The 17881-nt window shown below is 36.6% G+C and overlaps 1 protein-coding gene across 3 annotated transcripts; it reads left to right on the top strand.

The window, feature by feature from the left end:
• The first annotated feature begins 4737 nt into the window (after positions 1 to 4737).
• shox (shox homeobox) lies at positions 4738 to 17570 on the top strand. 3 transcript variants are annotated; one of them, XM_087804313.1, is made up of 6 exons: positions 4738 to 5434; positions 6763 to 6971; positions 10907 to 10964; positions 11104 to 11192; positions 15373 to 15585; positions 15963 to 17570. In XM_087804313.1, the coding sequence occupies exons 1-6, from the start codon at positions 5188 to 5190 to the stop codon at positions 16050 to 16052; spliced, it is 906 nt and encodes a 301-aa protein (XP_087660439.1). In that variant the 5' UTR covers positions 4738 to 5187; the 3' UTR covers positions 16053 to 17570. The 3 variants fall into 3 exon arrangements, with proteins under 3 accessions (XP_087660439.1, XP_087660438.1, XP_087660440.1); XM_087804312.1 differs by having other exon boundaries at positions 11083 to 11192; XM_087804314.1 differs by having other exon boundaries at positions 15373 to 17570.
• The last annotated feature ends 311 nt before the right edge of the window (positions 17571 to 17881 follow it).

Genomic DNA, 17881 nt, shown 5'->3' with positions numbered 1-17881 from the left:
TGCTGCTAGTCATGCTAACTGTTAACAGCCTATACTTAGCTGGTGTTAGCTGCTCTCTTTTGGTCCACTGCTAGTCATGCTAGCTGTTAGCAGTCTACACTTGGCTGGTGTTAGCGAGTCTCTTTTGGTCCACTGCTAGTGATGCTAACTGTCAGCAGCCTATACTTGGCTGGTGTTAGCTGCTCTCTTTTGGTCCGCTGCTAGTCATGCTAAATGCGCAAGGCATGTGGCTTAAGGAGTAAAGCTAGATAAAAATCCTCAAACACAACCATTTTTTTGCTTCGCTAACTAGCTGAGTGAGTAGTTTTTTATCCAAACCTCAGTTCTCTCATCCGTTTGTGTATTTTTAACAAGCTTTTACATCCCTGGTGTGAGATCCCAACGTGCTGATACATCATATAGCTGCTCTTAAGTTCAACTCAGACAGTATAAAGGTTGATATATTTCATCGCAGGAAGATTCCAATTTTCTCGTGGAGCGAGTGTAGCGTCCTGACATTGCTGAATCAGATTCGCTTTATTGCATTCTGACTTGGCTGCCTCTCGTCCCAGAAGTATTGGATGATGATATTTGAGGGAAGACGCGGCAGCTTCACAATCGCATTAGAAGGACGAGGTGCACTCGTTTCTTTTTTAAGTTAAATGTTGAAAACTTGCTGTAGTTTATTAGAGACACTAAAATTTGGACAATTTGATTTGTTTGATATTGTGATTTGAGGCGAGCGTGCGAGGCAAAGAGCATGCTCCGGTGTTTCTGTAGTGGGCAGAGGGGCATTGTGGGAAATGGGTGCTGGCATCCACTCAGTGCCCGCTGGGCCACGAAACAGATCCGGGGGAGAAGAACTGAATCTGATGCTCGGTTATACCAATTTACAAATCTGATTTCTAAAGTAATGAGGATCTGGTATTTTTGTTTCTTTTTTAAAGCTTTATTTTTTTTAATTAAACATCAACTTTGGTATTTTTGCTTTTCTTATTGGATATTTATTTTCTTACCATGTTTTCTGTTGTTATATTGTTCGCTATTTAGCTATGTTTTTTGTTTTGTTATGAATTAATTTTATGGCTTATTAAAAAATATATATATCCATAATTTGTTACTTTTTTTTTCATTATGAAATCTTTACATTTCCTTGCTCAGTTCAGTTTATTTTAAAATGACAATTTCATAATTAATAATGATAATAATAGTTAATCAATTGTCATAATTAACCTTTTAATGACACATTTTTTGTCACAAATTGTAACATTGTTTATTTTTAATTTTATTTACACTTTTTATGTTTTGACTAAAAACAAAATATTATCATTACATACGCTTTGGTTATTATTAGTATGAACATCTTTTCTCCTACCATTTTTTAAAATAGTTTTTATTTTTTAATGTATTGATTTCCATCTTCCTATCATTATCAACCTTTTTTCTTACAATACATCTCAAAATTGACGTTAGAATTTCGATGTTTGGATGAAAAAAAAAACCCGAACAAAAGTCTGTGTTTCTCCATTGTTTAACAAGGATGGGATCTGCACCCATGACCTTTGTGTCGTGAACCCCAACATTTATGCAGCGGAGGTCTCACTGGAGCCCCCTGTGGCCTCTGATTGTAACGTCATTTTCTGACGTCGAGAAAACACGTTTCAAACAGCGTGATCTTTCATCAATCTAGACTAGACAATAATCCTAATCTCCTTTACATTGTTGCAGTATCTCACTTCCTCTCCTCCACAGTCTCCTCCCTCTGCTCTCACCCTCCATCCTCCCTCCCTCCCTCCATCTCTCTCTCTCTCTCTCTCTCTCCTCCAGCAGACTCATTTCAAGCTGCTGATGTCTTGATAAGTCTTCAACACGCTGCAACACGGAGGTGACATTTCTTTTACATCCGACCACCAAAGGAAAACGGAAATATGTATTTTTAATCTAGTTTTTTATTTTTATTTTAAAGAACTTTTTTTTCTTAAACCGTCGTTTTTTGTTTTTATTTAAGGTGTGTGGAATTAAATCCAATTTTCAGAAACGTGTTTTTACATTGTGTGCTGCCGTTTTTTTTAACAATAAAGTATTACTCATTTTAATGCAAAAACAAACGTGTTTTACAGCGAAAGAAGTTGCCAGAAATTTAAGCAGAAATAATAAAATGTAAGATTTTCTGCTGAAGATGAAAGGTATAACTAGAAAGTCAATTCTAAAGGTTGAATAATCATTCAGTTTCATCAAGAAAACGAATTAAATCGGTACAATAATCATTGACAAAATATAATAGAATCGAAAGAAACAATCAACACAATAGAATAAATAAGTATAATTATATATTTAATTTTTCTTTGCACATATATTATATTTCAATTGAAAGTTAACGGTTGCGTAGTCAAATAAAGTTATATTTAGTTGGTGTCTGTCTCATTTTAAACACCACACTAACCAATAATGACAATAATAGCAAAACAATAGAATAGAAATTGACAATATATAAATAAATAAACTTAAACCGTAATAACACTTACCAAATAATGATAATAATAACAAAATAATAGTACACAATATAAAAACAAACCTTTTAAAATAATTCAATTTGCTAATTACACCTCATCGTCATAAAAAAAAGAGTACAGAGCATTTATTAAATATGTTTTTTCCGCAGTGGAGCAGGGAGGAGGAGAAAGAAGAGGAGGAGGAAGAGGAGGAGGAAGGCGTGTGTAATTGCGATATGGAAACGCCAAAAATATGATTGAGGCTCCTTTAAGAGATTGTACACGGAGCGTTAAAAAAAACATCCATCCTGGATTTATTGTGATTGGACGAATTCTTTTTTCTTTTTTTTTTTTAATTCAGAGAATAGTCTGTTGTGTGTGTGTACACACACACAGAAAAAAGGCGTCTTAATTGTCACTCGTATTACGCATTCTGCCAGCGGGCCTTCTGTGGATGAATAATGTGGTTCCAGCGACGAATAATGAATCTTCAGAAAAAAACAAACTAAAATATCCTCGTGACGATTTTGATCCATCAAAGTGATGCATTAATGCGTCTCTGTCTCCTCGTGAGGGATGTATTTTTAATTCAATCTAGTCAAACCTTTTTTTCTTTTATTCGTCTCGAGACGGGATTAACGCTCGTATTATGGGATGGCGCTGGTAGTGGCGCACGAGTGGACGCGCTGATCTTGCGTGTTAAAGAGGATTTAGGTCTATTAACGACACAAAAAAAGGCGCAGTTTGACGGCACCAGGGAGTGCGTGAGACGCGCTGATGTGGAGCGAAGCGGCTGATAAATGGAGAGACATCAAACCCGAGTCATTAGAGAAGTGAGACTGTGGAGCGGGGCCCGCGGGGACCACTCTCCTCTCCGCCGGCCTGTTGTGCCCAAGAGCCGGACTGATGAGCGTCTTAGATAGCGTTACAGCCATTTATGGACTCGCTTACTCCCATGAAAAACGCTGTAAATGAGACGGAAACATTTTATACGCTGTTGAAATTTATTGATTCGATTTCCCTGCGTGTGTTTGTGGAGCGAGACAAGAAAGAGGATTAAGAGTCAGTGGGGATTTTTTTTTTTTGAGGGGTCAATATCACGCCTGGTAATTCGTGCTTTGATCAGAACTGGGGTTTGTTTGTAAAGGAAAATGCAAAACAATATGAATAAATGAAGGAAAATAAAAAAAGCTGGTGTTACATCATTTTTTTTCAAATAAAAACAAATATACATTAATACATGATCCCTTAGAATTAATTGTTTATTTTTCCTCATTTGTTTGTAGCAACAAAAAATATTGGCCCATTTCATAATGTATCTTTTTTTAATCTTATTAATTAATATTAAGAATGAATAATAAAAACCCGTTTGTCACGTGACTTACATCTTCAAACCTTAAAGCTAAAAAAAAGGTTAAAAATGACATACATCTAAAAAAATACATATTTATTCGTTCAGTCTTGATTGTGTTTTTTTAATTGGGTATTATTTACATTTTGATCTAAACATAGTCCAACAAATGTGAATTATTTTTTTCCCAGAATATCAGGGGATTTGAATGTAAATATCCTGCTAATAATGGAACAATTGTATTTAAAGATTAAAAGACCAAATAAATTTGGTTGTAAGTTATTTTTATTGTAAAGTGAAAAATTATTCATGGCCAAGCACAGACCCCTGTGGATCTCCTTGTCAGCTTTGATAATTAACAAGGCGCAAAAAACATTGATTGAAAAAAAGAAGATACTTGTTAATACACTTGTGTTCATTATGGGTTAAAATTAGTTGAGAGGCCAACTCCAAGTGGTTAATAATAATAAAAATGCATTATACAGTCTGAATTTAAATATTAATTAAGTGAATAAAAATTAATAACAGGTGATACAATGGCAAATTATCAATAGGAGGGGTCAAATTTGAACTCAAGTATAAGCCTTTGAAGCTGAAAACAAAAAAAGTATGACATATAGAAAAAATGTTATCGATTGTTTGTTTATGAATTCTATTTTAATTAATTTACAGAGAATTTAAATTAATAATGCATTTCTTGAAGAGCTGTTGATTTAAGAGATTATCTTATTTAATTTTAAGTTAATCTTTTAAATTCTTCTCTTTTTTTTTTACACACTGGCACTACTTTTTACTTTTGAAAATTGGAGTATTTAAGATTTAATAAACCGACGATGAAAACTGTGTTGTAAGGTAAAGATAAAAGGTTCAAATCCAGACTCCTGTGGATCTCCATCATTAATTACATTGTTATTGTGGAATTAATCAAACGCCGGCGGAATTTCACTGGAAAGACCCACTGTGGGCATTTTAATGATTCATTTAAACGCCTCCATCAGCTGCATCATTGATTTGTGCGAGGAAAAAAAGGGGAGTAGAAGAAGAAGAAGAAGAAAAAGCTGCTGAAAGTTGAATTCGGCCTGTAATTGCTCAAGACGGAGATCGGAGGAGGGGGTGGTGGGGGGTGCAGGGAGGGCTGAGGTGGTCGTGTATAAATAGTGAGCTCTCAAATACACAGTCACAACAGCAGGAGTGATCTCACCTCCTTCTCCACCCCTTCTCCCATCCACACACACACACACACACACGCGCGCACACACTCTCTCTCACACGCTCAGCAGAGACCGAGCAGGCAGTCTGGCTTCTACCGACGCCGCGTGGAGACTTCACGGTGGATTTCCCCCGAACAGAACCGAGCGGTACACCATGGAAGAACTGACGGCTTTCGTGTCGAAGTCGTTCGATCAGAAGAGCAAGGAGAGCAGCAAAGAGAGTATCACGTACAGGGAAGTTTTGGAGAGCGGCTTGGCGAGGGCGAGGGAGCTGGGCAGCCCGGAGTCGAACCTGCAGGACATTACTGAGGGCAGCCACTGCCCGGTGCATCTGTTCAAGGAGCACGTCGAGCTGGAGAAGGAGAAACTCAAGGACTTTAGCCTTTCTAGAGGCTCAGAAGGTGAGAGGCTCCGCTTTTTTTAAGGTACGAGTCCCGCTCTACAAAATGTCTCGGGTCAAGTCTTTGAGCCCGGAATTGCGTTTCCTCCCGGTAAATCTGTACAAGCCGTTCGACTGTAAGGCTCAACAAATTGTTAGCGATTTAAACTTCGAAAGAAACATTTTAATTCAACATAAAAATCTACCTATATTCTGAAAACACTTTTTATTTAAGTTAAAAAAAAAATCGCGAGGGTATAATGCGTTATTAATTCGATAAATCCACAAATAAAAGCTTATTAAACAAAAATAAATTGCGTTGAATAAAAGTTGTATTTTAAATTCAATTTAAATGAGTTTTTTTCATTTTATAATTTTCATAAAAGCGGTTTGAATTGAACTATAAATTAAGTATCGTGACAAAAGAAATCGGAAACTTGTTCAGTTGTCGCCAAATACTAGTTATTATTCACTATTATTATAAAAGAGAAATAAAAAGACAAAGATCGTGTAGCACGTTTAATTATTTGGCTTATTTTTGCGAATGAACGAGAGAGAAAAAAAAAGGTGTATTTATATTTGTCAAACTTAAAAAGTTTTAGGAATGGCTTGTCATTTAAGGATCGGCGTGTTCTTAAAATATTATTTATTATTAATTTATGGCTTGTGTGTGTTCTCTTTGTTCTATTATTAGAATACATCTGCACTTGAAAGCATGACTTTTTTTTTCTTCTTTGTATACGCTACCTTTTATCGTTCCTAAAGTATAATGACAAAAATGTAGGTGCTTATTTTTATTCTTAAAAACATCTGTGGGTTCAGATCTTAACGTAAAATACATGTTTTTCACATCAATGTGAATAAATATATTAAAAATTGCTGTTTTAAGTAGGTTATTCTAAAGCATTTGAATCAAAAATAAACATTTTATAGAAAAATCGTGGAGCAGGTGTAAGCGACTATTTTAAGTAAATAAAGTCAAATATAAGAGTGAGACCCGGAATAACCTGGAACAAAAGGGGGGTGTGGGGGGGTTATTAGCTCTCAATCTCCTGCGTTTAGCTGAGGATTATTTCTTAAATCCCACATTAAAGCCCTTTATTGACTGATTTACTTTCCCGGCGTCACTGACGTTACACTGACTTATGGAGGCTGGAAATTAAGCCTGCGAGGAGCGTGTGTGTTTGTGCGTGTGTGTGTAGAAGTGTGCGTGTAGAAAGAGGTAGTGTGTGTGTGTGTGTGTGTGTGTGTGTGTGTGTGTGTAGGTTAACACTCGGGCCTCCCTGCAATCGTGGGCCCCAGGTTTAGGGGACTGGAGATTAACGTCTGTTGGTGTTTCTGCTGGAACAGGGATATACGAGTGTAAAGAGAAGAAGGAGGAGGTGAAGTCCGAGGACGAGGACGCGCAGGGAAAACTCAAGCAGCGCAGGAGTCGAACCAACTTCACGCTGGAGCAGCTCAACGAGCTCGAGCGACTGTTCGACGAGACGCACTATCCGGACGCGTTTATGCGGGAGGAGCTGAGCCAGAGGCTGGGACTGTCCGAGGCCCGGGTCCAGGTGAGGAGAACCGGGATATCAATCTGATGGGGGGTTTTTTTTCCCACAGAAGGCTGGACCGGGTCTAGCCCAGTTTTAACACTCGGTTCTAAGCACAATTTTGTTCGACATTTAGATACAAAGTGTTAAAATCACCGATTTTGGGAAGTTTAGTTTTCATAATTAAAATCACGGCGATATATATATTTTTTTAAAGTTTGAAACATAAATATTACAATATTATTAATATTAAATTAATAGTAAAATTATATTTTTATAATATATTTCTTTTAGGCACACAAGCGTACTGCGCATGTCAAAATTATAATGTCACGTTTGTCTATTCAACTTTGTTATGTATCCCCGAATTCAAAGTAGATATTATTAATTTTTAAATGTATTTATTATATTCATTCTGTGAATAATAATGCAAACACGAGTGAAACAGTTTATACACTATAACATGCGATATTTTGTGTTACAAAATGACAATTTTGAAATAGTTGTAGAAACAACTTCCCTTGGGGATTAATGGAATATATTTGATTGATATTATTGAAGGTAAAATAAAAATGTAATGATATGTCTACATTTAGAAGGATAGGTAGTATTTATTTCTAAAAAAAATGTTCATTTAAAATAATTGCTTGGACCATATACATTTGACAAGGGTGGTGAATAATATGATCAATAATTGTAACCTTTTAAAAAGTTAGAGTTAGATGTAGTATTTTGTTTGTGTCAGACTAGAAATTAATGATAAAAAACATGTGATACGACTTTATTTAAAAATAACCCCAACATAAGAAATTAAATAAATAAAAAGAATGTTAATTGTATTTGAAATAAATCTGGAGTAAAATGAACTTGCAAAGCTAAAATTGAAAATAAGTTAAATATTTGTTCGTAACTGATACTTTATAGTATTACTATTTAAACTAATAAAATAAATACCAACATAACGTAAATGGTACCAATGTTTCTGGCGCTTTATGTGACTCTATTGTTAAATATTTTCGTCATTTTTAGCTTTCCTGGAGATTGTCTGTAATATCACGCTTATATGTTATATTAAATAAATAATAATTAAATATAAATCCTTAGTATACAAGCTTTGGTCTTTCAAATGGGTTAAAACATAGAAAAGTTTTTTTTTTACCGAGATTTCCAAAATGGCGGCCATATCATTTAAAAACAAATCCAAAAGAGATACATGTACATTGTTAATAATCACAGATTAGATATATTTTCATTGAAAATGTTTACATACTTTTAGATGTCAAACTCCATTCTGATGTGTCAGAGTTCGCGAAAAAATAGAGCAAGCTGTCAAGTTTCACGTCTTCCCTCCAAATGTGCTCAAAGTTGAAGGATGTGACGTCACTTAACGATTTAATATTTCCGGAACGCTCAATACACAAAATATGTATTTTTTTTATTTTTTTTTCTATTTATTATTTCTTTATATAAAAGATAGAACAGTTATGTCATATTTCGTTTAAATAAAAAAAATAACAAAAAGAAACCGATAAATGATAATGTTTAGTTGTGACACAAACAAGACAGAAAGACACATTTGGAGTATCTGGGGGTCTAAACAGACGATGTGGGGAGCCCTGGGGGGGTTTGGAACCTCCCGGCAATGATTAAAATGAACGAAGAGTCTGGATGGCTGCGCTCTTGTGTCAACTCGTATCGCTCCTCATTTTCTTTGCAATATCTGCCATTGCTTGATGTAGTGTCGCCATAAAAGCGCATTAGAAATAACTCGATTTCTGGACGGAGTCCTGCTGACGTCCCGCGATCACATGGGGCCAAAATAAAACCGATGGTTCCGAAGCTCCGCGCACTTCGTTATCAGGAGTAAAAACACCATTACGGCGCGTTTGGATTAAGTAAATGTAGCGTAAATCGTCTATGAAGATGGTGGGGTTTTTTTTTTTTCGTAGAACGCTGCAGGTTTTTTTTCTTTTCCGAGGATGAATGTCTGAACCTGCGAGCAGCTGTCAATGAACCTAATTGGAAGTTATGAGATCTTGGTGAGGAGCAGGCACTAATTCACTTACCACTAATATCTGTGGCTCTCTGGCGCGCTGCTAAATTAAATGTCATTATTCACTGTCTCTAATAAAAAATCAAGAGGCCAATGAGATTAGGGCGTTTGTGCAGCGACTCATTGAGTGGCCCTTAATGAAGAAATAACTGTCTGAACCAGTGTAGTTCACTTTGCTTAACATACTGGCAAGTGATTGGAATTGATCCCGGGATCGTTGGATATGAGCCTTTTCGTGTGTCTGAGTCACCGAGACGACCACCCCCCCCCCCCCAAAAAAAATCACCTGACTGTCGTCAACACAGTCGTTCTTTATCTCCGTGGAAGTCAAACAAGACAGCAGGAAACAACTCTAAACAGAAAATGCACGTTTTACACGTTTTATTATTGTTTAATACTTTTTACTAAATTTCAAACACTCGTTTTTAATGCATTTTACACGTATATCCTAAAAACGTTTTAATGTAATCTACAAAAACGTTCTCTGTCTTGAAACATGAATTTTATTTATATTAGGATTATTGATAAAATCGTCCTATCTATAACCCTGGTCAAGTTAGATTTCTTAAAACTATATATTTATATATATTTCTAAAATATGTATTTTGTTATCATGTAGATAATCGTAAAACAACCCCTTGCAAGAGTAATAATACTAATTACAATTGTTATTATTAAAGTATATCTTATATAAACTAATCCAACAATAATAATAGAAACAACAATAATACCATAATTAATAATAATACATTCAAAACCATATTTAATAAAAAAGTGTTTACTGTGTACAGTATTACATTAAGTTCCATATTTATTTATTATTTAATACTATATATCAGTATTTAATTTTATTTAAACGACACATCTTGATGGATAAGCTTAATAATGGTCCTCAAAAGCAATCGATGGACTTGATCAATCAACAGATGTTCAGTCGATTAACGACTTCTGATTTTAATAAAGGGGAAGAAAAAAAAAATACAATAGCTGTGAACAACGGCGTGAATCCTCCTCGTGTTTTCTCGGCAAAAATCGTCGCTTCTTTACCGGCGCTGACGTCACAGCGAGACAATGTGGAGCAGCCTCATGGTTTTACTTGCGATCATCGTCAGTCTGCGCCCTTCGTGGCCGCTCGCTTCAGTAAATGATAATGATGGCGAGGTCGTCTGTGTGTGCGTGTGTGTGTGTGTGAGAGTGAGTGAGTGTGTGTGTGAGAGAGTGTGTGTCAGGGAGAACTGGTGGTTAATGTTATTCACTGAGGCAAATTAGGTTGATGATGATTAACAGCCTGCAGCTTCAAACACTTACTAGCATCAAACCGAGAGCTTTTACTTTTGGTTGTTGTTGCACACTGTGATTTTATCTTCGCTGGAATGGTTATTAAAAATGGCACTATTACTGCGTTTAAAAAAAAAGCCTCTAATACTACTACTAGCATTGCCAATATACAACAAATCATATTAATATTACTAAATAAATACTTTTAATATACATCTGCTTTAATAATAGTTTAAAAAATATTATTATTTTGACCCAGTTTGATCATTTTTATATATTAAACCAAACCCTTAATTTCCCTAAAACTATATTTATTAAAACTATTTAAAGTAATTTATCTCCGACTTTAAAAATTAAATATTTAACGAATGAATGCATTAATATTAGTAGCAGAAATAAAGTCAGCATCAACTGTTTTAAATGTTTTAAGTATTTTATTTAAATCCTCAACTTGTAGTAGTTGTGATATTCCACATGGTTACACTTATTTTCATCTGATTTAAAAAACGTGTTTTCGAAATGATTTGACTGTTTTTCTTCTTTTTCCTTCATTATTTGTTCCTGACAAGTACTTGAAGGTGTTTTTTTTTTTCTAACGATTGTCTTTTTTCAAAATCTATTCCAGGTTTGGTTTCAAAACAGAAGAGCCAAGTGTCGAAAGCAGGAAAACCAGATGCACAAAGGTAAATATCCCAATCGCAATAATTCACGCACGTCATGATTTGTGAAAAAAATGTATTTCTTTGTAACTTTTGACCTCCTTCACTCACATTTTACAACAACTGTCTGGCTGTCTGACAGACATCTTTCCCTTCTCTCCAGGGGTGATCCTGGGCAGTGGCAGTCACCTGGACGCCTGCAGAGTCGCCCCCTACGTCAACATGGGAGCGTTGCGGATGCCCTTCCAGCAGGTAAGGACCCCCACCTCGTCCCTCACGCCGCACTTGTTATCTCCGTCTTAGCCGGACAGCAGAGGTGCTCAGACATTTTGATTTTTTTTTCTTCCACCCGTGTTTGTCGACCTGACCCTCGTGGAAATCAGCCGCCTAATTAAGGCAACAGCTCGGCAGGCGCGAGCACATAAAAGAGATGATGAAAGCGGCGAGTAGGAGTGGGCTCTGATGGATATTGGCGTTGAGCTGCACTGGCAGGGGTTGGAGGAGGAACATGGTTCGGGGCCCCGACGCTCAGCCGGTCACAGCCGGAGCATAACAATGAAAAAAAAAACACACAAATGTGGAACCTTGTCGAGGGAAAGGCAAATCTGGCCCCGACAGCTTTTAAAAAAAAACATGCAACTATTCGTTATGAACTGTTTACGAGCGAATTAGGCGAAAATAATCAGTCGGAAAATGCTCTTGTGTGTCAGAAAGCTGTGGAGCTTCGCTCTAGCTGTGGTGTTTGCTCAAGGGTGGAACAGATTTCAACTTCTTTTTTTTTTTATACACTCTTTAGGAGTGTGAACAACGTCACCCTAAACCAACAACTCAAGGCTAATCATCATTTTTAACTCCAGTATTATTACTTTGAAAAAATACAACCAGTACAATTAAAACAAAGCAAGTATTTGATTTAAAAAAAATTAAATTCTGTCAAAACTATTCTGGGTTTCTTGTCTGATCTCGGATCTGCAGCAGAAGAGGTAAAACCCCCAAAAGAGCAGTTTTTATCTACATGAAACAGCTCTTAAATACATTATTTATTATTTCACAATGTTGCTATGAATACGTCTCTTTTAAGCGCAACGTTGTTTTTAGGCACAAGCATTTATTCTGAGCTACAAGCTAACTACTTCAAATTACCCAGAACTCTCGGGCAGTGATCATTTCAAATGTTCGAGAAACCGTTTTAGCTACTTTTTTGCTAACTGAACAGACATTATAATTAGCATTAGCTTTAGATAGAAATAAAACAAATCTTTGCCAGTATGGTTCATTTACTTTATTAAAATTCAATGAAACAAAATATACTATTTTTGGGGTATGTATTGGCTATAATTAAATAACTTGAACTTGAACTTGAACTTGATATTATTCGTGTTTTAATTCGCAGTAGCCGTTTTGACGTCGCTACTAGCATAAGTGCTTGTTTGGGATGCAAAGTTTGGGTCGATATTGAATCATTTTATAACAGAAGTAGAAGTACCAGTTACTGAATCACTAGTGAGGAAAAGTTGTGATTGGATAACAATAAAAAAGAGACTTGAGAGTTGAAAGAAATTGATAAAAAAAATGAAGTTTTGTCTTTAGTTGGTTGTAATATATGTTGATAGCGTTAGCATTAACAGTTATTAAACATAAATACTTTAGTTTAAGACTTTCTTTTATAATTTGTGGTGTGAGTACAAACATATATTCAAGCGCATACTTTTAAAGTACATTTTCCGTGTTAGTTGCAGTAGTTGTTACGCTGGTGCTGTTAGCATTGTCGTTTTTGTCGTCCTAAATCAAACAACTGTTTTGAATAGTCAAGAATACATGTTTGTTTTGTAGTGTTGTTTTTCTTTTGTTACAAAGTTTATTCAATTGATTGTATCAGTAGTTTTAGTCGTGTTAGCAATAGTCCCGCGGTTGCTAAGCTAGCGATGGTAGCGGTTAGCTCAGTGAAATCAATTCAATCCTGTCTTTAATTGACTTTCAAAGGGTTACGGTTGTTGCGGTTTTGTTTCGAATCTACCAGTGAATTCACTTTGTTTAAACGCGTAGACGAGAACAAACATTTGCAGCGTTCACTGGTGTGTTGTGTTCTGAGCGCAGACATATTTTTTCTCTTGCTTCTTTGGTGGTGTTTGAACCTCATGAGAAATGGCAACTCCTTCCCTGATCTCCGGCTCTGTGAAGTTACTAGATGCTTAATTTTCACCTACTTCTTAAAGAATAATTGCCAAGAATGTGAAAGACGATATTCCGTAGCCGCCTTTCGGTTTCTCTCTCTCCTCCCTCCTGACTCAGGAATATGTCTGGATAAATATTTATAACTCCAAAATATGTGGATATCTTTTTAGTGCAAAATTGTTTATTTATGCAATTGAATACATAATCAGGACGACAAGACGGCAGATTTCCAGGCGCATCACGAACTTCCTCGCTCTGAATTAAACAAATCTGTTCGGGGGTCCTGAAAACACTTTGATACGGGACGATTGGACTGGAAGTGGAGTCGGAGAGAAATGTATGATTCATTAAGTTTTAGAATAGCTGACGCTTTAAGAAAAAAAAAAAGAGGGGGAAAGTGAGAGTGGGGGAGTTTTGCCCTTTAACTATTTTCTTAGAAAACACACGCAGCTTTGAGGGGGTGAACATTTGAGAGGGAGTCTAATAGTGTCAGACTATGAAACCTAAATCCTCACACACACACACACACACACACACACACACACACACACACACACACACACACACACACACACACACACACACACACACACACACACACACACACACACACACACACACACACACACACACACACACACACGTAGAAAAGTCCAGTCAAAGTTTAGCATCACGTTCATGAGGATTTAACTTCATAAGTGGCTCCTCCAGTGACAGACTGAGATAAACACCTGCGGCCGTTTGTTATGTTCCCTCAAACATATTAAAACGTCTTTTTTTACTGTTGCCTACGCATCACATTTTATATATGTTTACATTTAAATTTGAAAGCAACACTTGCGTGAAGAAATAGAAGCTATAAAGTAGTTAAAACAACTTTGACTTTTGCTGAAAAAAAGGGCAATATTTCAAATAAAACACAAAAATAAACAAATTAATTGAGAATATATTTGCTTTATGATTCAGTCATTGACTCTAATTTTAAAAGAGTATAGTATTTTTAACAGACCTTCAATGCAACACACTTACACGGAAGATATAGTTTAATTTTCAATTAGGCTACTTTAGACTAAGTTTTGCCAAACTTACTAAATATACGTATTTTTTTGCGAGCAAATACAGGGAAAAGTAACAGTTTAAAAAAAATAAAATGAGTCCCTACTCGTGTAAATGTTGTGGGGAAAAGAGCGAGTTGAATACATATATTTAATAATTAACCAAAAGAAACCAAAACAATTACGAAATTGATCATGAAAATGTGGTAAAATTCAGTAATGAACTAATACAATAAATATTTTACCTAGAAAAAATCCAAACAATGAAAATAAGTCGGTTTAAGTAATAACACGAGGCAGAAAGATCTCTGAGGTTTAAGCAAAACGGAAACATTTCTCACAGTTTATACTTGGACCAGGTTACAATAAAAACACGTTTTAATAAAAGTTGTTGATTTAACTCTGTTAGTTCTGAAGGTGTTTCTCAGAGTCTAGGGATACATTTAAATGATATGTTTTTTTTTTGCACTGAGATGTTAGAACAACAGTGACATCAACATCAATTCAGAGGCGTTTAACGGATCAATTTCATGAAATATGAAACATTTTTGCTCAGGCTTGAGAATGTCGAGGCCGCGCTGAAGTAAAAAAGTATTCAAGTGCATTTAAATATTGAAGTAGAATCTATAGTTCCAGTCAGTTTTATGAAGTTTTTAAAACATTAAAGTAAAGATTAAACTATAGATAGATAGATAAAGTCTAGGCATGATACAGTAATATTGATCGACACGTTTATACCTGACAATATTCTGAATGCTTCATTCTATGTATTGTGTATTTATTTTGTGTGAATAACGTTTGGACACAGTTTTGTAAAAAAAATTATATTCATTTTATTCCATTCGATTCAATTCAAATGTATTTAAAGTTATATTACCATGGAGTTATGTCAAGACACTTTAGAAGTATTAAACATAATTATTTATTGTTATATATAAGAATTACGTTTTCAATTCATTACATTACCTTATATATTAATTTCATATTATTAATTTATATCCAATACATGTTTACAAATTTATTTTTGGGAAATTTTTAGTTGTAATCATGGTGATTGTTTGTTACGCGGCTCCAGAACCAAAAAGATAATCTGTGTTTTTAATCAATATTTGCCACTGAGTGCTAAAGTTTTTAAAGCCAAAATTGCCCACATTCTCCACTAGAGGCGCCAGTGTTTACCCTCCTTGTGTTTGCCCGCACAGGTCCAAGCTCAGCTCCAGTTGGACGGCGTCGCCCACTCCCACCCCCACCTACACCCCCACCTGGCCGCCCACGCCCCCTACCTGATGTTCCCGCCCCCTCCCTTCGGACTTCCAATCGCGTCACTGGCTGACTCGGCCTCCGCAGCGGCGGCGGTGGCGGCGGCCGCCAAGAGCAACAGCAAGAACTCGAGCATCGCCGACCTGCGACTCAAGGCAAGAAAACACGCCGAGGCTCTGGGACTCTGACCCCAGCGTTGGGCCGCCCCTCCGCTCGCCCCGACGCCCATAATCGCCTCTCACACAAGACTGAGCCTGTGAAGGGCCTGTGACACTCACTGCTAAAAAAAAAAAAAAAAACTTAAAAAAAAAACAACAAAAACACTGAGTGAGAATGAAAGAGTGAAACACATGCAGACAAGGGGGGAAGAAGGGGGTGTGTGTGAGAGAGAGAGAAAGGGGGGGAGAGACGAGTGGAGGAAGGATTCAAAAGAAGAAAATTGTCTGAAAAACCAGCTGCCAAAACAAACCACTTTTAGAGAAAACGGTAATTAAATACCAATGAAATCACCTTTCACTTTTCGCCCCAACAGGCAGGACTTCTGCGGGGCCAGTGGCTCAGTCCACTCCAGGCACAGATAACATCCCAGGGACCGTACAAACACATGTGGATGTCTGTCTGAGAAGGGCCCGGGCAGCAAAAAGGGCCGACGCCGGCCTGCTGCCATGTTGACAAAGGGGTTGCGGGTCTCAGACCCGTAGGAACATTCTCACCTTCACACTCTTTAGAAAAACAAAAAAACAAAACAAAAAAAAAAATGGCCATATTTTGTCTCCAACCACTGTGTTCCCTGCTGCTGCCGAGTGCATGATCTCAAAACGGAGGACCGTCCTGGGACCGGCCTCCTTCCACACCTGACAGAAACTGTTTTTAACACTGCCACTCAGCCCTCCCACGCCTGCCGCAGGCCTCCATTACCGTTCTTCTTCTGGACTTGACAAAAGCAACAACTGAGAGGAGAGACTTGGACTTTTTGTTGCTTTTTTTTCTCGTTTCTTCTCAGCGCCCTTTGTTTCTCCCCCCTTTTTATCCCGGATTAAGAAGTGACGATTTTGCACTTCGGGTCTTGTACATGGGTGTTTACAAATGGCACTACGAGCAGATACTACTTTATTAACTAGAGGGGGTTTGATATTGTCATGTGATCAACAAAGACTTGGATAAAGGGTATAACATGCTTTTTTTTTTTTTTACGTTTCGATTTTTCTGCTTTATTTGTTAATCCTGAAGATGAAGGCATCAGTCAAACTGAGCGGTGTGCAGATTAAGTGCAATACTGTAAATAGCAAGAACTACAAAAAAAAAAAAAAAAAAAAAAAGCAGTTTTTATCTGAGGCGACTGTTTTGGTTTAACATTTGTCGTTTATTTTGTCGAGAAAACGGTGCCATAAAGTGTGACTTTTTACAAGATGATGAGCACATTTGTTCGGGGATGCTGCGAGTATTTTCCCAACTAAAAAAGGTCAAATCTTTTTTTTTTGTCCAATCAGTTCAGTACAAACTGGAGAATCGAAATGTCAAGGCAAAATTTCCAAAGTGTAAAAAAAAGAATTGCCTTAAAATTAGGGATTTCTCTCGGTGCGGGACGACTTAATTCTGCATGCTCTGTGTGACATTTCCTTTATCGAACGAGCTACAATCCTCCAGCAGCGTCCAAAAGCTTTTTTTTTTTCCTGTCGTCATGGCCTCCACTTTTGATTTGTTCTGTTGTCATTTTTAAATTAAACCTATTTTATTTATTACGTTGTCAAAGACTTTATGAGAGAGTTGAACTACAAGTGTACATTTTTACCTGGCTTTGCAATTATTTTTGTATTTTCATTTTCAAGTGTTGACTTTTTAAGGAGGTGTGGCTGTGGTGCATTGTTTGCTTAGAAAAATAACAAAAAAGAGAAGGAAAAAAAAATAACAAAAAAAATCAATTAAAAAATGTAGCGTGTCCGAGTTTACAAGCATTTCAGGGATGGTGGAATTAACAAAACTTTTCATGAAAAATTTGTTGTACCCATTAAAAATGAGTCATTTCATATGCAAGCATGCCGGATCATCGTACCGTTTGTTCCCCCCTTTTTTTGATTCACAAAAATATGAATGTACATCTTGTACAACTAAACTATCAATAAAGTTATAGATATTTGTATTTGGCTTCCCTGCATGTGTTTTATGAACCGATCCACTGTAGTAGGTCTACTCCCGGTACTCCGGTTTCCTCCCACAGTCCAAGAGCATACAGAGGTTAACTGATGACTCCTAACTGTACGAGTGTGTGTGAGTGGTTGTCCGTCTATAGATGCCCTTCAGTCCAGGGTGTCCTCACGCTTAAGGTTTAATATTCAGTTTAATTTATAAAACTAAGAACAACCCAAAGCACGTTTGTTGTTTTTCTTTATGACCTAATTTCTCACTAAAATGAGTGAACATGTGGTGTTTACGTAGATCGGTATTTTACAT

The sequence above is a fragment of the Callionymus lyra genome, chromosome 12 (assembly GCF_982586985.1).
Source record: "Callionymus lyra chromosome 12, fCalLyr1.hap1.1, whole genome shotgun sequence".
NCBI classification, from domain to species: Eukaryota; Metazoa; Chordata; class Actinopteri; order Syngnathiformes; family Callionymidae; genus Callionymus; species Callionymus lyra.
This window is presented reverse-complemented; position numbering and strand designations above follow the sequence as displayed.

Excerpts from the sequence above, each read along its gene's own strand:
- shox (XM_087804312.1), top strand. The coding sequence starts at position 5,188 with ATGGAAGAACTGACGGCTTTCGTGTCGAAGTCGTTCGATCAGAAGAGC. Across the intron at positions 5,435-6,762 it reads CCTTTCTAGAGGCTCAGAAG|GGATATACGAGTGTAAAGAG; the intron begins GTGAGAGGCTCC and ends CTGCTGGAACAG. Across the intron at positions 11,193-15,372 it reads TGCGGATGCCCTTCCAGCAG|GTCCAAGCTCAGCTCCAGTT; the intron begins GTAAGGACCCCC and ends TTGCCCGCACAG.